This window comes from Osmerus mordax, chromosome 5, assembly GCF_038355195.1.
Source record: "Osmerus mordax isolate fOsmMor3 chromosome 5, fOsmMor3.pri, whole genome shotgun sequence".
In the NCBI taxonomy this organism is placed as follows: Eukaryota; Metazoa; Chordata; class Actinopteri; order Osmeriformes; family Osmeridae; genus Osmerus; species Osmerus mordax.
In genome coordinates, this window is record NC_090054.1 from 580,223 (window position 1) to 605,706 (window position 25,484).

At 46.5% G+C, this 25,484-nt stretch overlaps 1 protein-coding gene across 6 annotated transcripts in view; it reads right to left on the reverse strand.

Annotated features, from left to right (window-relative positions):
• Positions 1–25,484, reverse strand: part of golga4 (golgin A4) — a 74,464-nt gene that overhangs the window by 32,069 nt on the left and 16,911 nt on the right. For 5 of the 6 annotated variants that reach the window (XR_010876645.1, XR_010876644.1, XM_067235956.1 and 2 more), the window contains exons 3-10: positions 22,902–22,979; positions 18,312–18,590; positions 17,285–17,332; positions 16,486–16,542; positions 15,617–15,715; positions 5,168–5,315; positions 4,759–4,837; positions 4,500–4,611 (exon numbers count right to left, since the gene is read on the reverse strand). Coding sequence is in view for 4 of the 6 variants with exons in the window: in XM_067235956.1 (XP_067092057.1) it covers positions 4,500–4,611; positions 4,759–4,837; positions 5,168–5,315; positions 15,617–15,715; positions 16,486–16,542; positions 17,285–17,332; positions 18,312–18,590; positions 22,902–22,979 (900 nt within the window). In the remaining 2 variants the exon portion in view is untranslated. The remainder of the gene's footprint in view (positions 1–4,499; positions 4,612–4,758; positions 4,838–5,167; positions 5,316–15,616; positions 15,716–16,485; positions 16,543–17,284; positions 17,333–18,311; positions 18,591–22,901; positions 22,980–25,484) is intronic. The other variant, XM_067235954.1, reaches the window with a different exon arrangement.

Below are 25,484 nucleotides of genomic sequence, written 5' to 3' on the forward strand. Positions count from 1 at the left end.
CAGCTCCACATGGACCCACACAGCCCCACACAGCTCCACACAGCTCCACACAGCCCCACACAGCTCCACACGGACCCACACAGCTCCACACGGACCCACACAGCTCCACACAGCTCTACACAGCTCCACACAGCTCCACATGAACCCACACAGCTCCACACAGCTCCACACGGACCCACACAGCTCCACACGGACCCACACAGCTCCACACGGACCCACACAGCTCCACACGGACCCACAGAGCTCCACATGAACCCACACAGCTCCACACAGCTCCACACGGACCCACACAGCTCCACATGGACCCACACAGCTCCACACAGCTCCACACAACTCCACACAGCTCCACACAGCTCCACATAGCTCCACACGGACCCACATGGGCCCACACTGAACCACACACTGACCAAGCCAGCCCCACACTAATCCACCAGGGATGGAAATTAGCACCCGCCACCAGCCAAATGCGGGTGATTTTGTGTTGCGGCGGGTAAACTCGCTTCACCCACACGGCCCCACACGGACCCACACGGACCCACACGGACCCACACAGCCCCACACAGCTCCACAAAGCTCCACACAGCCCCACACAGCTCCACACAGCTCCAGACGGACCCACACAGCTCCACATGGACCCACACAGCTCCACATGGACCCACACAGCCCCACACAGCTCCACACAGCTCCACACAGCCCCACACAGCTCCACACGGACCCACACAGCTCCACACGGACCCACACAGCTCCACACAGCTCTACACAGCTCCACACAGCTCCACATGAACCCACACAGCTCCACACAGCTCCACACGGACCCACACAGCTCCACACGGACCCACACAGCTCCACACGGACCCACACAGCTCCACACGGACCCACAGAGCTCCACATGAACCCACACAGCTCCACACAGCTCCACACGGACCCACACAGCTCCACATGGACCCACACAGCTCCACACAGCTCCACACAACTCCACACAGCTCCACACAGCTCCACATAGCTCCACACGGACCCACATGGGCCCACACTCAACCACACACTGACCAAGCCAGCCCCACACTAATCCACCAGGGATGGAAATTAGCACCCGCCACCAGCCAAATGCGGGTGATTTTGTGTTGCGGCGGGTAAACTCGCTTCACTTACCGGCCACGGTGGCCGGTAAGTGAAGCGATTAATTATTACACAAATCTTACACAAAGCGTGTAATAAAGCGGTAATTATTACACGGCTGTTGTTAATGCTGTAGAAAGCCCCATTCACTTGAATGGGGCTATTTCTCTGCTGATCAACACTACGAATGGTAACATATAAATTGTAATAAGACACACTGTGTAAAGAATTTTTGGGGCAAGTAGCCGTGTAATAAGCGGGACAATGTATAGAACGCCGTTGTCATTATCGGGAAAATAAGCCCCTTCAGAGCGAAGGTACACCCCTCCGCTTCGCGTCGGGGTGCTGTTCGCCCTGTCGTGGAAGAAGAACGCTCAGGAAAGCACCTCTGGAACTTCACAATCTGATTCTGATGAGCAGGAGTAAACTGTACTGGGAGTGGGGAGGATGGGTGGAGGAATGTTAGTTTGTTGTTTAATCTGCCCTACTCATTTCATGAAATGTATATCAGTTTGTTGTTTGTGTATGTATAAAAGAGAAAGTGTCAGTGTTTCATTGAGACTGAGATTAAATGAACTGCTTAAGTATTGTAGATCTTGTAGTATTCATTTTCACATGCAGTTACACATTGTCGGTTAAAAACAAGAAAGTGGCTGGTAAAAACATTGAGTGGCTGGTAGATCTGGTAGATTTTGAAATCCACCAGCCACAGGGGCCGGTGGACAAAAAATGTAATTTCCATCCCTGTAATCCACACAAAGAGACCCTGCAGGGGCCAGGGGCCTCATTTATAAAACTGTGCGTAGAATTCACGTGAAAACTATGCCAACAAACGAAACACAGAAAGTGCGTGGGACAAGACGCTCGCGCTGGTGCACTTTGTGATTTATTCAGGAGTGGGATGTGCCTGCGCACAAAAATATTCTGATTTATAAAACAATGCAAACACGTTTTCTCTTTAACTCACTGGAAACTAAGTCCACGTGCGTGAGCATCTTGTCCCACCTATAGTTGCCTATAAATGTTCACTGACACAACACAAATTAATATTAATAGGGTTAGAAACACTTCCAGGTGTGGTAATTGCACTGATTGTTATTGACAATGACAGGGGCCATTATCATATTGACAGTTATGACATGTTCACCTAATTATTTAGCAGAATACAATTCATAACATGCAAGTGTTGAATGATTATAGATCCAATCAAATATTATTCCCGGTTCTTTTGTTTAAACAGATATCACCACAGGTACACTGGTGTGAAGGATGTATGTGGTTCTATGTGTGTGTATGTGAGTATGGTGTGTGCGTCTGTGTCTTTGTGAGAGAGAGAAGAGAGAGAGAGAGAGAGAGAGAGAGAGAGAGAGAGAGAGAGAGAGAGAGAGAGAGAGAGAGAAGAGATAGAGAGAAGAGATAGAGGGAGAGAGAGAGAGAGCGAGAGAGGATGAGTAGGGCAAGGAGCTTCCACGCTATTTAGCGTGGCTGTTAACCTCTGCTCTAACCCTCTGCTCTTCCTGTCACAGGAAAAATCGGGTTCCCAGACACCAAGCTTCATCCACACACACACACACACACATACATACACAAACACACACAAACATACACACGCACCTACACACAAAGACACAGACAAACACACAAATGTACACACATACACCCAGTTCCATCCACACACTCTCCCACACACAGCTAAACACATACACAGCTCCACCCAAACCTCTTCCTATTCCAGACAAGGCTGCATTGTGTTGTGACAAACTGCAGTGGCACCAGTGTTTTTCCAAGGATTCTTTTCATGGGGGGGGTTAGACTAAAATGTTGCCTCCCATTAATTTTCAATGGAAGTCATGTGACAGGCCCCGCAAGGCAGTGTGACATACCTGGCAGCGCAAACAGGTAGCCTAGCAGGACAAGATGAAGCTTTTCTGTGCATTTATTAGAGCATTTGTGGACTAGCAACAATGGGGGGCGCCGCCCCTCCAAAACAATGGTTGGGGAAACAATGCACACGCAACACTACCACACACCTGACCACACTGTTACACACCTGACCACACGGTTACACACCTGACCACACTGTTACACACCTGACCACACTGTTACACACCTGACCACACTGTTACACACCTGACCACACTGTTACACACCTGACCACACTGTTACACACCTGACCACACTGTTACACACCTGACCACACGGTTAAACGGTTAAAGGGAGTCAGGTGGCTGAGCAGTTAGAGAATCGGGCTAGTAATCAGAAGGTCGCTAGTTCGATTCCCGGCCGTGTCAAATGACGTTGTGTCCTTGGGCAAGGCACTTCACCCTACTTGCCTCGGGGGAATGTCCCTGTACTTACTGTAAGTCGCTCTGGATAAGAGTGTCTGCTAAATGACTAAAATGTAAACACCCAACACTACCACACGGTTACACACCTGAACACACGGTTACACACCCAACACTACCACACGGTAACACACGGTTACACACCTTACCACACGGTTACACACCCAACACTACCACACGGTTACACACCCAAAACTACCACACGGTTACACACCTTACCACACGGTTACACACCTGACCACACGGTTACACACCCAACACTACCACACGGTTACACAGCTGACCACACGGTTACACACCTGACCACACCCAACACTATCACACGGTTACACACCGTAACACACCCAACACTACCACACGGTTACACACCTGACCACACGGTGACACACCCAACACTACCACACGGTGACACACCCAACACTACCACACGGTGACACAGCTGACCACACGGTTACACACCTGACCACACCCAACACTATCACACGGTTACACACCGTAACACACCCAACACTACCACACGGTTACACACCCAACACTACCACATGGTGACACACCCAACACTACCACACGGTGACACACCCAACACTACCACACGGTTACACACCCAACACTACCACACGGTTACACACCTGACCACACGGTGACACACCCAACACTACCACACGGTTACACACCTGACCACACGGTGACACACCCAACACTACCACACGGTTACACACCTGACCACACGGTGACACACCTGACCACATAGTGACACATCCAACACTACCACACGGTTACACACCTGACCACACGGTGACACACCCAACACTACCACACGGTTACACACCTGACCACACGGTTACACACCCAACACTACCACACGGTTACACACCTGACCACACGGTTACACACCTGACCACACGGTTACACACCTGACCACACGGTTACACACCCAACACTACCACACGGTGACACACCCAACACTACCACACGGTGACACACCTGACCACACGGTGACACACCTGACCACATAGTGACACATCCAACAGGACCTACCTTGGTCTTCTCCAGCTCCTGCAGCCTCTCCTGCAGCTGCTGCTGCAGAGCCTCGTTCTCACTGCCCAGTTGAGCGCTGCGCTCCTGATGGGTCCTCAACACTTCCTTACACCTGCACACACACACAGAACAGGTTACACACACAGACATTCACACAAGACAGGTTACACACACACACACACACAGGAGATGGTATACACACAAAAGAGAAAACAAGGTGATTTTAAAACAAGGAGATTTTAAAACGAGGCGACAGCACCTCTGGAGGATGTTCTCCTGCCTCTTCACCCTCTTCTGCAGCGCCTGCAAGGTCTGGCCTGGACCCCCATCGCCCCCTGCTGGACGGGACGTTAACACCACAGTCAAAACACCACGGTCACACACACTCGCCACAGTTACACACACACACACACACTACAGTTACACACACACCACAGTCAAACACCACGGTTCCACACACTCACCACGGTTCCACCCACACACCACGGTTCCACACACACACACACCACGGTTCCACCCACATACCACGGTTCCACCCACACACCATGGTTCCACACACTCACCACGGTTCCACCCACACACCACGGTTCCACACACACACCACGGTTACACACACACACCACGGTTACACACACACACCACGGTTACACACACAACACCGATCTCACCATCACTGGCCCCTGAGTCTGCTGCAGGGTCTCTGGAGGGGCTCTGGGGGGAGGTAGGGTCTGCAGTCTCCTGGCCCAGGGACAGCTCACTGTCCTGGGTCATGGCTCCTCCAGCAGCCCCCTTCAGGCGCTTCTTCATCAGGGCCACCTGCCATAAGGAACCACACGTTAGGTCAGGATGGAGGACTGTTTCAGGACACCATGACAACATCCAACACTCTACCTGGGGTCCACACAGTACGACATACAGACAAAAATCCATTTGATTTGATATATACATACATACATACATATTTGTTCTGCCCTCTAAGCATTTGAATTAAGATGTATTATTTAAAGGGGTCATTGAATGCAAAAACCGAGTTTACCTTGTCATAGTTGAACAACGACAGTTGGGTGGGTAACATGGACATACAGAGAACCTCAAGTCCCATTGACACCTCTTTCCTATACAAATCTCACTATTTGAAACTGCTGCTGTAAAACGGGCGGTTTCCAAAAATCCACGAGTTGACGGCAACTCGATGGTTCCACCCCATTTGGCTCTGGTATGTACCTTTGTCACAGCTCAAACTTTACATACACATCCGACCGTATGGTCATCACAACCGCAAGCTGTAAGTATGATTTTGTCGTTAACAGTTATTAGCAATGCTAATGTATCCTGAATCTAGCATAGGTAGAACGTGTGATGATTTAGTTTATTGGCAATGGGGCTAACGTTATTTCATTTTCCTGACTGTGTTTCATTCGAATAAATAACCTGTGTTGTCATGTAAATCTACAATTCACGATGCATGTTTGGATATGTTGCGTCTTTGCTCCACAGCTTCACTCGTTGTAAAACAACCAATCAGCGCGCAGCTCATCTAAATATTCATGAGCATACCATAAAACGGAGAAAACCTCTTGTTTCATTCTAGGGCTATTTCACAGGGTTGCATTAGGGTGCATAGAACAGCACCCGGGCCATTTTCAGCCCAACCAATGTTACATACCCTATTCATAGACCTTAAGGAACAGTGTGAAATACCCTATAAAATCATTCTATGACCACTTTAAACATGTGTTAATAGTGACACCTAGTGGTTGGTTTAGGTGTAGCATTTTGCATTGTTATTGCATTGTACATTTTCTACATTTTATATTTTCTACATTTTATATTTAAAGCAGCTGAATGTAACATGTCTGCTGGGGGGTGTGTGTGTTACAGCTGAATGTAACACGTCTGTAACATGTCTGCTGCGAGCAGGGGCGGATCTACCGGGGTGGCATGGGGTGGCAACAGCCACCCTAAAATAGCCTTGCCATCCCAGCTGCCACCCCAGTTGGCAGCTTTGAAAACATAGAAAAGTTGTGGCTCATCGGACATTTGCAAGAGCGAATTTCTAATATCCGAATGCAAGTAAATGCAGCACGAGACGACTCCATCCACCCTCCCCACACCGCCGACCGAAGTTGCTTTCATTTGAACACAAGGAAGGCGCAAACTGACCATAGAAGGCTCCAACTCAAGGAAGCAATCGTCGGCACGGACAGCAGACCACACCGGAGGAATGAGGTGTTAAGCAATTATCTTTTAAAGGTCCCATGGCATGCTGTTTTTGGATGCTTTTATATAGGCCTTAGTGGTCCCCTAATACTCTATCTGAAGTCTCTTTCCCCAAATTCAGCCTTGGTTGCAGAATTTAAATTACAGCCACTACGAACTGTCCCACAATGAGCTTTCCTTAGGACGTGCCATTTTTGTGTCTATAGCTTTAAATGCTATGAGGAGGGGAGAGGCGGGGCTAACTGCCATGCTTCGGTCTTTTGCAAGCCATGATGTCTCTCGAGGAAAAAACAATATTGCGCTTGCATGGTCTTAGCTCATTTTCTCATTGGCGGGCCAAATTCTCTGGGCGGGCAAATCAGAGAAAGGGGAGGTAACCTTTCCCCTTATGACGACATAAGGGGAAAGGTTCAAGATCGGACTGTTTGAACCTTCATTTTCTCAAAGGCGGAGAAGAATACCCAGGGCTTGGTTTAACATTTCTAGCCACTGGGGGACCAAAGGCAGGCTAGGGGAACTCATATTAATGTTAAGTAACCTCAAAGTGAAATTTTCATGCCATGGGACCTTTAATGACTAAGAATAATTAGAAAAGTGCAGGGCTAACAAAGTTAGGGTTAGTTTTCCTGTTGAATTGAGGTTAATAATGTCAATTTGTGAATGCTTTGGGAAAGCAACAACAAATATGACCGTGGTAAAGTTAGTTTGAAGTTCGATATTAAACAGATATTCGGACGCCCAGTATTGTGTTATTTTAACCGGTGTTTAACACCGCTACGACCGGCCGCTTAGCCAATGCTTTTCGCTGCCTAAACAACGAGTATGTTTAGGGACCATCAACAAATGTAACATTTCAAAAGTCAATAGCTTTTCAACATTATGAACTATGAGCGTCAAAATAATGTTAAACTGTTGAAGATGTATGCATTCATGCTGCACAGCCTTTATTTTGTGCATTTCCATCTCAGGTTAATAAAAATAATTTTGTATTCAAAATAAATCTTCAAATTTCAATAGCTTTTGGGTCATGTGACCTATATACCTAAAATCCATTTCAGAGTGTTCACTGACTATGCATACATGTTTCACAGCCTTTATTTTTTTTATTTTTAACTCACACACTTCTGCCACAAGGTGCCACCCCTCAAAATCTCTTGCCACCCCATGAATATTTTTTTTAGATCCGCCCCTGGCTGTGAGGTATGCATGATGGGCCTTCAGGGCCAGCAAGGCCTTCTCTGCTGGCCTAAACATATTCTGAAAATATTTTTTTGATATTATTATTATTTATTTTTTATATGTAAATAAAATTATTTAAAAAATGTTGCGGTTATATATTTTTTTCTTTGTAATTTTCCCCCATCTTAATGTCATTCAATAAATACACTGACATAAATAACAAAAATTATTCTCCATAGTCTGTTCTCATGTCATGTTATATCCACTTGGTTGAGCTTCCGACAGTGTTGTATATTATGGTAGTTTTTCTCCAATCATATTTCATCTAGCTTGTGTTGTCAGGTTCTATGAAATCTGTCTGAGGCCTTCAGAATCAACAGAGCAGGCTCCCGTGCACTGTAAGTGAACGGAGACAGTCAGTTGCGATAGCCAATCAGATCTCGAGTCTGCGACACCAAGGCCAGCTAGAAGGTCTTAAGCTGAACTTGACATGTACACGTCCTGTGATTGGATAAGCACTCGTGAGAGCCTGAAAGAGGGCAATCCGTTAGTGAGAGAGATCGATCCGTTATCTACCAACTGCGATCGCTGTTTATTATTGCTGCTGTTATATTTTTTTCACCCGCGATGGCTGAAGGAGGAGAAAAGATAGATTTGGTTGCATATATACTTGCCACGCCATTTTCAAGATGGACCTTTCAGGAAAAGTGAATCTTGTGAGAATATGTTCAATTGTTTTGCTGTTAGATATTCTCAAAAACAAATGCAAATAATTAGTTTGCTTTGATTTTCAATTAATAGTTTATTTTGTTATCGTCTCGTTGGTGACTTATATGAAACAGCGACAATGCGCAGTTTATTGGACAAACTTGTTTAAGCTCACATAGCGTACTTTTGGTGGACTTTTGTTGACTCATCTCTTAAAATCACCTTTTATTTTTTAATTTTGACAGTATCCGTGATCTTAGTTTCCTATTCTTAATAGTGAATGCAAGCTTATTGATATGAAATGTCTGCTGGGAGGTATGTATGTTACAGCTGAATGTAACATGTCTGCTGGGAGGTATGTATGTTACAGCTGAATGTAACATGTCTGCTGGGAGGTATGTATGTTACAGCTGAATGTAACATGTCTGCTGGGAGGTATGTATGTTACAGCTGAATGTAACATGTCTGCTGGGAGGTATGTATGTTACAGCTGAATGTAACATGTCTGCTGGGAGGTATGTATGTTACAGCTGAATGTAACATGTCTGCTGGGAGGTATGTATGTTACAGCTGAATGTAACATGTCTGCTGGGAGGTATGTATGTTACAGCTGAATGTAACATGTCTGCTGGGAGGTATGTATGTTACAGCTGAATGTAACATGTCTGCTGGGAGGTATGTATGTTACAGCTGAATGTAACATGTCTGCTGGGAGGTATGTATGTTACAGCTGAATGTAACATGTCTGCTGGGAGGTATGAGCTAATAGTGTCTTACTGAGTGTACTTCGTGACTGCCATCTGACTGTAAGTAACCAGAGTTTGATTCATTCATTTGTGTTTTGCTAATTATTTGCCTCTTTGACAGAGGGTAAGGGTATAGCAGCTAAATTGGTCAATAGGTAGCTAGCTAGAGATCGAGTTTCAGGGTACTTGCCGCCGAGTGAGACCCTGGCTTTGTTTACATAATTAGGGCCATTGTAGAATTTGGTTAAATCAGCCCTGACTTCTGTAATCAGATTCAGAGCTAATAGTGTCTTACTGAGTGTACTTCGTGACTGCCATCTGACTGTAAGTAACCAGAGTTTGTTTCATTCATTTGTGTTTTGCTAATTATTTGCCTCTTTGACAGAGGGTAAGGGTATAGCAGCTAAATTGGTCAATAGGTAGCTAGCTAGAGATCGAGTTTCAGGGTACTTGCCGCCGAGTGAGACCCTGGCTTTGTTTACATAATTAGGGCCATTGTAGAATTTGGTTAAATCAGCCCTGACTTCTGTAATCAGATTCAGAGCTAATAGTGTCTTACTGAGTGTACTTCGTGACTGCCATCTGACTGTAAGTAACCAGAGTTTGTTTCATTCATTTGTGTTTTGCTAATTATTTGCCTCTTTGACAGAGGGTAAGGGTATAGCAGCTAAATTGGTCAATAGGTAGCTAGCTAGAGATCGAGTTTCAGGGTACTTGCCGCCGAGTGAGACCCTGGCTTTGTTTACATAATTAGGGCCATTGTAGAATTTGGTTAAATCAGCCCTGACTTCTGTAATCAGATTCAGAGCTAATAGTGTCTTACTGAGTGTACTTCGTGACTGCCATCTGACTGTAAGTAACCAGAGTTTGTTTCATTCATTTGTGTTTTGCTAATTATTTGCCTCTTTGACAGAGGGTAAGGGTATAGCAGCTAAATTGGTCAATAGGTAGCTAGCTAGAGATCGAGTTTCAGGGTACTTGCCGCCGAGTGAGACCCTGGCTTTGTTTACATAATTAGGGCCATTGTCAGCTGCGCCTTTAGCATATTTAGGCGAGTAGCACTTCAGAGGCAGCCTCGTCTGGCAGCCTCGTCTGGCAGCCTCGGTGCACGAAGACTCGGTCGAACAAAGACAGGGAGTCTACCTGCGGGAGTCCACAGAGGATGGCCGACGTGGTGGATCACCTCTTCTGATAAGTATCACCCTATTTGTATTCTAATCCACCTACAACATACTCATAGCTAGCATGTGTTTCTTCAGCATTCCCGTTCATTACACTACTCGTAGACGTAGATATATCACAAAGTATATACGGTCAACTTCTAACCTTCACTACCTATCCAGATCTTCTCCACTGCCCTCTCTCTTTCTATAGGGCTCTGGAACTGCCAGTCTGCTGTGAACAAGGCAGACTTCATCCCAGCGTTTGCATCTCATGCTTCTCTTCATGCCCTTGCGCTGACAGAGACATGGATCCGCCCTGAGAACACTGCAACTCCAGCTGCTCTCTCCGTCAACCACTCCTTCACTCACTCACCCCGCTCAACCGGGCGGGGTGGTGGGACAGGGTTGCTTCTTTCCCCACATATTAAATACACATCCACACCACTCCCTGTTACTGCCAAATCATTTGAACACCATTATGCGATGCTAACTGATCCTATCAAAGCATGCTTAATTGTTCTTTATCGCCCACCAGGCCCACTAGCCGACTTTGTGGAGGAGCTGGACATGCTCCTCAGCGTCCTCCCGGATGATGGAACCCCCCTGATAGTCCTTGGGGACTTCAACATCCACCTCCAAGGAACTCAGGCCGTCGACTTCTTGTCTCTCCTGACCTCCTTCGACCTGACGCTGCTGAGCACACCGGCGACCCACAAGGCAGGCAAACAGCTAGACCTCATCCTGACACGTAACTGTATCACTGACTTAACCTCTGTAACCCCACTGCATATTTCTGATCACTACTTTATCCAATTCTCTATCTCTCTCCCTCCAACTCCTTCTACCTCCCCTCCCCTTGTAACTTTCCGGCGCAACCTCTGCTCCCTATCCCCCTCCCATTTCTCCTCTATTGTAACATCCTCCCTCCCCCCCATTGACGAGTTCTCGTCCCACCCCACTAACACTGCCACCGACACCTTGTTAACCACTTTAACTGCATCACTTGACTCTCTCTGTCCCCTGTCAACCAGGCCTGCACGATCTTCTCCCTCCTGCCCGTGGCTTACGGATGTTATTCGTGAAGAACGGTCCACCCTTCGGGCAGCCGAGAGGAGATGGCGCAAGTCCAAAGGCGGTCTGGACCTTGATAAGTATCACTCCCTCCTCAAATCCTTCTCTTCTCACATAACTGGTGCTAAAACCCTCTACTTTCTGAACAAAATTAACTCTGCTTCAAACCCCCACAAACTTTTCTCTACCTTCTCCACCCTTCTTAACCCACCTCCCCCACCCCCTCCCTCCACCCTGACAGCAGACGACTTCTCCTCCTTCTTTGAGAAAAAAGTCGCCGACATTAGCAGTCGGTTCCCTAAACCCACCTTTCCTACCCTCTCACCCTCCATGACTGACCCAACTAAATGTCTAAACTCTTTTTCTCCCCTGTCTGAGGCAGAGATCTCTGACCTCATTCTCTCTCATCGCCCCACCTCCTGTCCCCTTGATCCTATCCCCTCCCCTCTCTTTCAAACCATCTCCCCCTCCATCATAACTTTTCTTCTCCATGTCCTAAACTCCTCTCTTACCTCTGGCACCTTCCCCTCTGCCTTCAAACAGGCTAGAGTTACCCCTCTACTCAAAAAAACCTCCCTTAACCCTGCCGTCCTCCAGAACTACAGACCGGTATCACTGTTACCCTTCCTTTCAAAAACAATTGAACGTGCTGTATCTAACCAACTGTCTAACTTTCTCTCTCAGAACAACCTGCTTGACCCCAACCAATCGGGCTTCAAGACTGGCCACTCCACAGAGACTGCCCTCCTTTCAGTCACCACTGCCCTCCAGTCTGCCAGAGCGGCTTCCAGGTCATCCGTCATCATTCTGCTGGACCTTTCTGCAGCGTTTGATACGGTTAACCACCAGATCCTGCTCGCCAGACTTTCTGAGATGGGCATCACTGGCACTGCACTCCAGTGGATCTCATCCTACCTGTCGGGAAGATCCTACCAGGTTTCCTGGGGAGGCAAACTGTCGGGCCCTCGCCAGCTCTCCACTGGTATCCCACAGGGCTCCGTCCTTGGACCCCTCCTCTTCTCTCTGTACACCACCTCACTTGGACCAATCATCACCTCCCATGGCTTCTCCTACCACTGCTACGCTGACGACACGCAGCTGTACCTGTCGTTCCCCCCGACCGATCCGGGGATCTCAGCTAGGATTGAGGCCTGCCTCACAGACATCTCCGCCTGGATGACCGAGCACCACCTCCAACTGAACCTCGCCAAAACAGAACTTCTCATCATCCCGGCTAAACCCTCCATCTCCCACGATCTCTCAATCACCCTGGGATCTGCGACGGTGACCCCTTCATCCTCTGCCAGGACCCTTGGGGTTACCATGGACGACGAGCTCTCCCTCACGGCCCACATTGCTGCGGTCTCCCGGTCGTGTAGATTCACCCTCTACAACATCCGGAAGATCAGGAGATACCTGTCTGAGCACTCCACCCAGCTGCTATTCCAAGCACTCGTCCTCTCCAAGTTGGACTATTGCAACTCTCTGCTCGCTGGTCTCCCAGAATGTGCAACCCGCCCTCTTCAGAGGATTCAGAACGCGGCGGCCCGCCTGGTCTACAATCTACCCAGACGCTCCCATGTTACCCCGCTCCTCATCTCTCTCCACTGGCTACCTATCATGGCCCGTATCAGATTCAAGACCCTGGTATTGACCTTCCGAGCAGTGAACGGGACTGCACCCGTCTACATCAAGTCTCTCCTGCAGCCTTACACCCCCACCCGCCACCTACGGTCTTCTTCAGACAACCGCCTGGTGGTCCCACCGCTCAAGACCGCCCGGTCCCAACACAAGCTCTTCTCCTGTCTGGCCCCCCAGTGGTGGAATCAACTCCCCACCTCCATCAGAGACACTGACTGTCTCTCCACCTTCAAGAAAAGGCTCAAGACACACTTGTTCCGGGAGTACAACGGTACTTAGGAATGGTTCGCTTGACCCGATGTTAGTTTCCTCAAGGATCACAATGACTCTTGCTTAGAGACTTGTTGCTCTTGTGGTTAGTGGTAACTGATTTAAAATTTTGTTCTCGCTGTGATATATTGTTTTATTACTGTTGCTTGATTTTTTCCACAGGTACACTTGCACTTATAGCTGTTCATGTTGTTTAATTGTAACTTGTTTAACTACATGCTCTTATGGTTCTTCCCTTTGGCACTTACTTTGGTTGTTCACAATGTGTGCTTCATGTTTTTGGCTACTCGCGATGTTTTTTGGCTATCTTGTTGTTATGATCAGTGACCTATGCACTTTGTAAAGCTCTCTCTTGGAAGTCGCTTTGGATAAAAGCGTCTGCTAAATGAATAAATGTAAATGTATGTATGTTACAGCTGATAGGAGTTCACCATACAAACAATTAGTAATATTCAGTAAATCAATGTTTTTAACGAAATCTCCCTCTTTCTAAGTAAATCTCCCCCCCCTCCCAAACACACATCCATACACACACACAAATACCACTTTATACACACACATACCACTCCATACAGATAATACACACACACAACCTAGGTCTAGGATAACACACACACACACAGTGTTTAGATAACACACACATAGCCTAGATAACACACACACAGAGAACACACACACAGCCTATATAACACACACAGTCTAGATAACACACACACACAGTGTTTAGATGACACGCACACACTCTAGATAACACACACACAGTCTAGATAATACACACACAGCCAAGATAATACACACACAGTCTAGATAATACACACACAGCCAAGATAACACACACAGTCTAGATCAGGGGTTCTCAAAGTGGGGGTCGCGAATTAAAAATTATTAATTCGCAACCCCCTACTATTTATTAGGGGATCGCGAATTTATTTCACTACTATTAAACATAGTAGTTAAATTAATGCATGCAAATAAAAAAGCCATCAGCCTTTTGATTTTCCATTCACTGTAAGTACAGCAAACCATCTGACATCCAAGCAGGAGAACGCATTAGTTGAACTGTCAAGCGACCGAACGTTAAAGACAGCGTTCTCAGCCAAGACACTGGCTGAGTTTTGGATGTCAGTGGAGAGGGAATACCCATGGCCGCGGGAACTAGGGGTGCTGAGGGTGCTGCAGCACCCCCTGACAGCACGAGAATTTAAAATGATATGACTTGAAAATCCACCACCGCGGCACAGCCCCACAGTAGCAGACTGGCCATCAGGAGCACCGGGAGAAGAATAACGATGGAAAACCAGTCTAACAAACATAAGGGTGGGGCTGAATAATTAAGAGACAAAAATACATCACCTTCACTAGATAAAGTTTTACCAATTGAAAAACAGCAGTTTATTTTACACTAAAGCTCAAAAAAAAATTGCCAATTGGCGCTCAAATAAAGGCCAAATTCTTTGGCCTTTATTTGAGCGCCAATTGGCATTTACTATCGAACTCCCGAACTAGCATCACATCAAGCATTGCATGCATTAACAGGTTAGCTGTGGTGGCGTATACGGGGGCCGATTCTGGTGGGCCGGTCTGGATCAGATCCAGGGCCTATTTTTACTCCCACGTATACGTAAACCACCTCAGAGGATGCGGGGGTCGCGAGTCACTGGCACCATTATTTTAGGGGTCCTGGGCTGAAAAGTTTGAGAACCCCTGGTCTAGATAACACTCACACTATATTACACACACACAGTCTAGAAAACACAGTCAGATAACACACAGTCTAGATAACACACAGTCAGAAAACACACACACAGTCAGAAAACACACACAAAGTCTAGATAACACACACTGTCTAGATGACACACACTGTCTAGATAACACACACTGTCTAGATTACACACACAGTCTAAATAACACACACACTCTAGATTACACACACGCACCCTAGATAACAAACACACTCTAGATTACACACACATCCTAGATAACAAACACACTCTAGATTACACACACATCCTAGATAACAAACACACTCTAGATTACACACACACAGTCTAGATAACACACAGTCAGAAAACACACAGTCTACAGCCTTGATAACACACACAACAATAACAAACACTACCTGTGTCTGCAGAACTGTGATCATCTGATCTTTCTCCTCCAGCACAGAATCAAACTCATCCTGCAGGTGCTTCTTAGCCTGCTGGTCCATCTGAAGCTCCTACACACACACAGGTTTATATTTAAACACAGGTGTACAAAGTGAGGCAGGAGAGGAGAGGAGAAAGTAAGAAAGGAGAAAAGAGGAGCGAGGAGAGCAGAGATGAGAGAAGAGAGATGAGATGACAGGAAAGAGATGAGAAAGGAAAGGAGAGATGAGAGAAGAGAGGAGAGATGAGTGATAAGAGGATAGAGATGGGAGGGGATGAGATGAGATGAGTGGTGACAAGAGAGATGAGAGTAGACGAGAGAAGAAAGGAGACATGAGAGGAGAGGAAAGGAGAGATGAGGGGAGAGGAAATGAGATAAGAGGAAAGGAGAGATGAGGAGAGGAAAGGAAAGGAGAGATGAGGAGAGGAAAGGAGGGATGAGGGGAGAGGAAAGGAGAGATGAGAGGAATGTAAAGATGAGAGGAAAGGTGAGATGAGAGGAGAGGAAAGTAAAGAGGAGAGGAAAGGAGAGGAGAGTAAAGGAGAGGTGAGGAGAGGAAAGGAAAGGAGAGATGAGGGGAGAGGAAAGGAGACATAAGAGGAAAGGAAAGGAGAGATGAGAGGAGAGGAAAGGAAAGGAGGACAGTAAAGAAGAGATGAGAGGAGAGGAAAGGAAAGATGAGGGGAGAGGAAAAGGGAGATAAGAGGAAAGGAAAGGAGAGATGAGGGGAGAGGAAAGGAGAGATAAGAGGAAAGGAAAGGAGAGGTGAGAGGAGAGTAGAGATGAGAAGAGAGCCAGGCAGGACGCAGGCAAGCAGATCCAGACAGGATTGTAGAGCACCTCTCTCAGTTCTCCGATCCTTCGTAAGGCTTTGTCTTGACTCTGGCTGAGGATAACCTGAGGAGAAGAGTGTAACATCAGCAAACTTAACCCTCACTGATCACACGCTAGGCCACATAAAGGTGGAGCTGTTAGCTAACATGCTAACTGCAGGAGGAGTGGAGCTGTTAGCTAACATGCTAACTACAGGAGGAGTGGAGCTGTTAGCTAACATGCTAACTGCAGGAGGAGTTGAGCTGTTAGCTAACATGCTAACTGCAGGAGCAGTGGAGCTGTTACCTAACATGCTAACTGCAGGAGGAGTGGCGCTGTTAGCTAACATGCTAACTGCAGGAGGAGTGGAGCTGTTAGCTAACATGCTAACTGCAGGAGGAGTTGAGCTGTTACCTAACATGCTAACTGCAGGAGGAGTTGAGCTGTTAGCTAACATGCTAACTGCAGGAGAAGTTGAGCTGTTAGCTAACATGCTAACTGCAGGAGCAGTGGAGCTGTTAGCTAACATGCTAACTGCAGGAGGAGTTGAGCTGTTAGCTAACATGCTACCTGCAGGAGAAGTTGAGCTGTTAGCTAACATGCTAACTGCAGGAGGAGTGGAGCTGTTAGCTAACATGCTAACTGCAGGAGGAGTTGAGCTGTTACCTAACATGCTAACTGCAGGAGGAGTTGAGCTGTTAGCTAACATGCTAACTGCAGGAGAAGTTGAGCTGTTAGCTAACATGCTAACTGCAGGAGGAGTTGAGCTGTTACCTAACATGCTAACTGCAGGAGGAGTGGAAGTGTTAGCTAACATGCTAATTACCTGGGTTTTCTCTTTATCCTTCTGTACTGAACGGTACGCTGTCACCAGCTGAAAGAGAGAGAGAGAGAGATGCAGGAAGGGAGAGAGGAAGGGAGATATGGAGGGAGGGAGAGATGAACACAGTTGATAGTGTGAAATGCATATTGTCGAGGTGAATACATACAGGGGTGTGTACTGTGTGTGCGTGTAGTGTGTGTGTAGTGTGTGCGTGTAGTGTGTCTATGGTGTGTATGGTGTGTGTGTATGGTGTGTAATGTGTGTATGTAGTGTGTGTGTGTATGGCGCAGTTGTAGTGTGTGTGTAGCGTGTGTGTAGTGTGCAGCGTGTAACGTGTGTAGTGTGTATGGTGTGTGTAGTGTGTAGCATGTGTGGTGTGTGTAGTGTGTAGCATGTGTGTAGTGTGTGTGGTGTGTAGTATGTGTAGTGTGTATGGTGTTTGTAGTGTGTATGGTGTGTGTAGTGTGTATGGTGTGTGTAGTGTGTAGCATGTGTATAGTGTGTGTGGTGTGTAGTATGTGTAGTGTGTATGGTGTGTGTAGTGTGTATGGTGTGTGTAGCGTGTATGGTTTGTGTGTGTAGCGTGTAGCGTGTGTGTAGTGTGTATGGTGTGTGTGTAGTGTGTATGGTATGTGTAGTGTGTATGGTGTGTGTAGTGTGTATGGTGTCTGTGTGTGTAGTGTGTATGGTGTCTGTGTGTGTAGTGTGTATGGTGTCTGTGTGTGTAGTGTGTATGGTGTGTGTAGTGTGTAGTGTCAGGGTTTCCCGCAGCACTTTGCAGTTAAGGCAACTACGTCGTCAAAAAAAAGAAAAAAATAGCAATTTCTGAGCGATATCTTCTGTTACTCTGTCCTGTTTCATTCCAAACCGTGACCAACGCAAGTCTCCCTTCTCTGCAGAACGCATTAAATAAAAAAATAAAAAATACAATAAATGTTTTTGTCGGTCTGCTGGCAAACCTCACCCTACCACCTTAACTTATAAATTTTCGGCGGGAAACCCTGAGTGTGTATGGTGTGTGTGTACTCACCTCAGAGTACTTCACTCGGTACTTGCCCAGGCTCTTCTCCAGCCTGGCCAGACGGTGTGACTGATGTTCCTTAGAAACCTCCCCCCCTTCCCCCTCCTCAACCTCGCTCTCCAGGTCGGAGGGGGGGTCGTAGGCAGGGGGCTCGGCCTCCCCCAGGGGGGGCAGGGACTCCCGGGAGGCGGAGCGGAACAGGCCCTCGGCACGGCCGGCTGAGCGGAGCAGGGACTCCACTGAGGGAACCTTCAGGAGCTTCTGGGCCAGCGACTGGGGCTCGGCCCTCTGGGGCCACAGGGGGGAGCAGGGATGTATTACTGTGTATGAGTGAGTGTCAATGTGCATGTCGGCCTGTGTGTGGGTGCGTGTGTGAGGAGCCGGTGTGTGTGAGAGGAGCATGTGTGTGTGCTAGCCTACAACAAGAGATTGCTGTTTCTAAATACATTCTGTGCCATGATGAACAGCCTCAACACTAGAGCCTCAACACGCCAGTTTTCCCGACTTGTTGTCGGAAAATAAACTGGCCTTGGGTCAAGCTGTCATTCATGTTTGTGTTGTTAGTCGGTGACTATTTCCTTTGAATATTTGATGTCTAGCCCTTCAATCATTCAGCTAAATGTAATGGATTACAGACTAAAGTCACCTACGCAACAAACACTTTGTCTAACTGTTTGATAGATATCTAGGCATGCATACAGGCAGATTGTTAATGCTTCACATGCAGTGTGTCAGGGCAACACAGAAACATTGCACACTCCTGCCCGCCTTGACACGTGAGCTCTTTTGGCTACATCAAGGAATCGCTGATCCTAAAGGCCTGTTCGCACCAAGGACGATAAAGACAACTATAACTATAACAACTAGAGAGGGTACAATTTCTGGGGAAATTGTAGGGTGTGCTTGCTTGCGTCGGTTGCACAGGGGTCCGTTTTTGAATGACATTTTTACAACTGATTTATGTATATTTTATATGAAAATGCATACTTATTATTTATAAAGATTAAATAGATTTAACGGCATTTTTTTTTGCTGCTCATTTACAACTGAAAATACGAGTGAAGTGTAGAATGAAATAGATGTCTTCTCATTTCCCCTGCAAGAGGCAGCCTCATCGTTGAATCAAAACGAATAAATTTGGCAGACCGGTGTAAAAATGGACCTAATCTCTATGACTTAAACGTCATTTTAAGTTTTTCCCTTCTCGTGATATTTTTAGGCATGTAGCCTACTCATTGCATTCATTCATTAATAAAGAACCCCCTTTGAAGATTATTCTACGACGTTACCCGGCAGTAGAAGATGGAATTGCGATTCAGACAGTCCCATCTGCTAACTGAAAATATGCCCCCCAAAACGTAAATAAGCTTGACATTTATTTAGAGGAAAATCGCTCATTCATAAAAAGCTCACTGGTAGCGATCATTGTCAGTAACAACGCAAAATGCGATATAGCCCTGTGTGGAGAAGCTGCCCCGGTAAATTGTACTACTACGGTACAGTACTAGTAGACTACTGCTGTGTTCGTCTTGGTAGCGATTGCGTTGGTTGAATTGGATTTAACGTTCCGTTGTACGGTTTAGGCTGAAATTAATTATTTTCATGAACAGATTGGCAACGTTTAGGCTGTGGCAATGAAGTTCAGGTTAGTAGTTAGATAGACTTTTGATTAACTAAGGGGAGTGCCGAACATGTTCTGTCGCCGTTTGACTTCCTACAGCTGTGTAGATGTTTTTGTAGTGTCTTGCGTAGGCTACAGCATTGCAGTGAGCAACACTGGTTTGAAACCACAGGTAATGATAATTTCACCCACAAATCGTTTACTTGTAATGTAATGTCATAATAAATCCTACAACGAAAATGTATTTGTGAGGAATGTTTATTTTAAAGATTGAAAACAGATGCATCATAGACCACTGTAGTATGTGTTGCCCGGGCAACAGAGGCTAATGTCATGATGCTAATGCTTCAGTGAAATAGTAGACTACCGTTTCCAAAAGTAGATGTGGGCCTACTTCCTTAATAATATCAGCTAATATTGTACATTACATTTCATAATTGTGTTTCACATCACAAAGTAAAATGAGTAAATAGTTATCACCCTGGCCTCTTTGCTTGTGGCGTTCCTGCAGCTGCCTTGCAGTAAAGCTATAGTTAGCCTAGCTATCCCCCAAGTTAACAGATGTGAAACGAATGTTCTGCTACAGGTAGTCACGCGTGTTTTCGTGACGTTAGTGACGTAGTGACGTTAGTAACGTCAGTGACTGTGGCTAGCAAATTAGCCACCGTTAGCTTCACTTTTCACCACAAAAACGCAATTTCTACTTAAACCATGCAACGGAACGTAAATAAAAATACAACCAACGCAATCGCTACCAAGACGAACCTTTTGACACCGCCGTTGTGTATGTAGTCCAAATATTGACTGATCCTTAGGGGGGCGAAAAGAAATAATAATAATAAATAAATAAATATATATGTGAGAGAACAAAGGTTGTGCTCTCGCCGAAGGCTTGAGCACACCCAATAACTATATTTGCGTCCACACCAATCTTGACCATGAGCTTGTTGTCCTCCATTTCAAACACGTAGCACTTTCAATTCAGATGGATACTTATTGGTTGTCTGTTTTTTATCGTTCATCAGATGGAAAATAATCGCTTTGAAAGTGATCCCAACGATATCGTTCTGCTATATAGTTGTTGTTATCGTTGTGGACTTTTGTTATAGTTTTAAATATAGAACGATTCTTAAACGGGATATTGATGGTTATCGTTCTCGGTGTAAACTGACCTTAAGAAAGATAACTATAAAACGCATTTGTTCTTTACATGGGTATTAACATAATTAATTCTGGTCTACTGCCATCCTCTTATGCCAGCTTATCTGTCTAATCTGCTATTAACAATGTAATTATAATTGGGCACTGTCGCCTACTAAGAATCATATTAGATTAAACTTTATTGTAATTCAAGACAATGAAATGCAGTTTAGCAGAAGTCACCTCAGCCAGGACTCAACCTCACGGTCCCTAACCCTAAAGACCTATTACATGACATATAACTCTACCTTTCAGTCACCATGTTACTGAAATACATCTTAATATTAAGTGCTTTAAGTTACATCCAGTTGAAAGAATAAATGAAAAGGAAGTGAGTTGGGTAGTCCTCAGTCGGTTTCCTTGTCTGGTGTTAGGCTACTGCCAACTTAAGAACACAACGCAGACCCTCATTTTACAGCATAATAACATAATTTATATAGGCTAGGTTACCCGCAGTTAGCCACAACTCAAAGATGCAAGACAATAATAACATGGTGCATGAGAGTCCAGCCATGGCTTGTTTGTTTAAGGCGGTTCATCGTCGCGATTGGAAAGATGTAATGGCACAAAACAAATTTTCGGACCAGCGATCCTTTGATGTAGCCTAAAGAGCTAATGTGTGTAGGCATGCAGGTGTTTGATGTAGCCTAAAGAGCTAATGCGTCTAGGCGTGGAGGTGTTTGATGTAGCCTAAAGAGCTAATGCGTCTAGGCGTGGAGGTGTTTGATGTAGCCTAAAGAGCTAATGCGTCTAGGCGTGGAGGTGTTTGATGTAGCCTAAAGAGCTAATGCGTCTAGGCGTGGAGGTGTTTGATGTAGCCTTAAGAGCTAATGCGTCTAGGCGTGGAAGTGTTTGATGTAGCCTAAAGAGCTAATGCGTCTAGGCGTGGAGGTGTTTGATGTAGCCTAAAGAGCTAATGCGTCTAGGCGTGGAAGTGTTTGGTGTAGCCTAAAGAGCTAATGCGTCTAGGCGTGGAGGTGTTTGATGTAGCCTAAAGAGCTAATGCGTCTAGGCGTGGAGGTGTTTGATGTAGCCTAAAGAGCTAATGCGTCTAGGCGTGGAGGTGTTTGATGTAGCCTAAAGAGCTAATGCGTCTAGGCGTGGAGGTGTTTGACGTAGCCTAAAGAGCTAATGCGTCTAGGCGTGGAGGTGTTTGACGTAGCCTAAAGAGCTAATGCGTCTAGGCGTGGAGGTGTTTGACGTAGCCTAAAGAGCTAATGCGTCTAGGCGTGGAGGTGTTTGACGTAGCCTAAAGAGCTAATGCGTCTAGGCGTGGAGGTGTTTGATGTAGCCTAAAGAGCTAATGCGTCTAGGCGTGGAGGTGTTTGACGTAGCCTAAAGAGCTAATGCGTCTAGGCGTGGAGGTGTTTGACGTAGCCTAAAGAGCTAATGCGTCTAGGCGTGGAGGTGTTTGACGTAGCCTAAAGAGCTAATGCGTCTAGGCGTGGAGGTGTTTGACGTAGCCTAAAGAGCTAATGCGTCTAGGCGTGGAGGTGTTTGACGTAGCCTAAAGAGCTAATGCGTCTAGGCGTGTAGGTGTTTGCAGGGGTTGCTGTGTTGTGCTGCATGTCAGCTATGCTCAGCACTAATAACGCCAGCCTATACGCACGCCTAGTTATCTATCAAACTGTAAGGTATAGTGTTCATGTGGCGTTTGCTACAACTCGCCAAAGTACACGTACTTCACCTGTAGCAGGTACGCGATGAATGCACTGTGTGCAGTTGCACTGACACGGATCCCATAGTGTATGAGCGTGCGTGTTTACTGGGGGCCTCACCTGAGGAGAAGCACCCCCATCTCCATTGATGCTTCCTCTGGGAGACCTCAGACCTACACCAGAAGCGGGGGAGTCAACCTGGGTAAGAGAGGGTAAGACGGGTGAGACCAGTGAGGGGGGGCAGGGAGACCAGCATGGCAGGGTGCGGGGATGTGGGGGAGTTGAGGGGTCAGGGTATGGGGGGTAGGGGAGGCAGGGTGTAGAAGAGTTGAGGGGTCAGGGTACGGGGGGTAGGGGGGCAGGGTGTAGAAGAGTTGAGGGGTCAGGGTATGGGGGGTAGGGGGGGCGGGGTGTAGAGGCAGGGGGTAGGGGAGCAAGGTTTGAGGGTAAAGATTGTTAAATATAACATAGTGGGCAGCGCTACTGCGAGCACAACAGGAGAGGCAGGGGGGTTATAAGTAAACTCTGATGTCATCTCTACGGGACATCCAGAAGTCAGGACGTACAAACAAACCATTAATAACAAACACAGTGAAACTCAGGGAGAGGACCAGCCAGGGGAGAGAGGTCAAGTTCACTGGCAGGGCTGCACCTTAGAAAGTAGTTGTTAGCTCCCTTTAAAGCAAGTCTGTATGTGAGTGTGTGTGTAAGAAAGTGAATGTGTGTGTTAGTGGTTAGTGGTACTGGTTCTGGTAGGAACCAGAACCAGTACCAGGACCAGTGATGACTGGTAGGAACCAGTACCAGTCTCTGTCTGTGTAAACCCAGCGTTGAGAATTAGGATAGCAGTTGGAATTAGCCAAAAGCTGGGAATTAGCCTAGCACTGGGAATAAGCATTGGCTCTGGAAATTATCCTAGAGTTAGTAATTAGCCTAGTGTTGGGATTTAGCTTAAACTTTGCTTAGTGTTGGGATTTTAAGTAATTTGCCTAACTTTTGCAATTAACTACAATTTGGAAATTAGTCTGACATTAGGAATAAGCCTATCTTTGGGACTTAGACCAAAGTATTAACCTAACTTTCTTAGACTAGTGTGATTAATGCAGATAAAGATGTTAATGATGATGATGATGAAGAGGATGGAGTTTGCTGGGAGAAGATAAGACATCCAGAGGATTGGCAGCAGATATGTAGGTCTCTCTACACTAGGATGTGTACGTTTCTCTATACCAGGTATGTGTATGTCTCTCCTGACAGGTATGTGTATGTCTCTTTACACCAGCTATGTGCAGGTCTTTTTATACCAGGTATGTGCAAGTCTCTCTATACCAGGTATGTGTATGTCCCTTTATACCAGGTATGTGCATGTCTCTATATACCAGGTATGTCTCTTTATATCAGGTGTGCAAGTCTCTCTATACCAGGTACGTGTATGTCTCTCTATACCAGGTATGTGTAGGTCACTCTATAACAGGTATGTGTATGTCTCTCTATACCAGGTATGTGTAGGTTTCTCTATACCAGGTATGTGTATGTCTCTCTATACCATGTATGTGTATGTCTCTCATACCAGGTATGTGCATGTCTCTCTATACCAGGTATGTGTAGGTCTCTTTATATAAGGTATGTGTAGATCTCTCCTGACCAGGTATGTGCATGTCTCTCTATACCAGGTATATGTATGTCCCTCAATACCAGGTATGTGTAGGTCTCTCTATCAGGTATGGGTATGTATCTCTATATCAGGTGTGCAGGTCTCTCTATACCAGGTATGTGTAGGTCTCTCTATACCTGGTATGTCTCTCTATATCAGGTGTGCAAGTCTCTCGATACCAGGTATGTGCAGGTCTCTCCTGACCAGGTATGTGCATGTCTCTCTATACCAGGTATGGGTATGTCTCTCTATATCAGGTGTGCAGGTCTCTCTATACCAGGTATGTGTATGTCCCTCTATACCAGGTATGTGTAGGTCTCTCTATACCAGGTATGTACAGGTCTCTATATGCCAGGTATGTGTAGGTCTCTCTATACCAGGTATGTGTAGGTCTCTCTATACCAGGTTTGTGTAGGTCCCTCTATACCAGGTTTGTGTAGGTCCCTCTATACCAGGTATGTGTAGGTCTCTCTATACCAGGTATGTGTAGGTCTCTCTATACCAGGTTTGTGTAGGTCCCTCTATACCAGGTATGTGCAAGTCTCTCTATACCAGGTATGTGTATGTCTCTCTACACCAGGTGTGTAGGTCTCTCTTTACCAGGAATGCAAGTCTCTCTACACCAGGTGTGTAGGTCACCACTACACATGTTTAGATGTAAAGAGACCAAGACAAGCTTCTAATTTAACAACTGAAGGCAAACAGAGACAGATGCACATACAGGAACACCTTCAACACACACTGACTCAGAGGGGGAGGGGAGGGAGAGAGACATTGACAGAAAGATAGAGAGAGAGAAACAGGGAGAGAGAGAGATACAGAAAAAGATGGAGAGAGAGGCAGAGGACAGTGTATGGAGGGGGGGGAAGACAAAGAGGACATTCCTACCAATCAGACCAGAGAGGAGAAGCCCTGGGGAGGCCTGGCCTCTCTCTGCACGTGGCATACTACAGGGAGGACCGCCCGGGCCCAGACCCCCCGGGCCCAGACCGCCCCGGGCCCAGACCCAGACCCCCCGGGCCCAGACCGTCCGGGCCCAGACCGTCCGG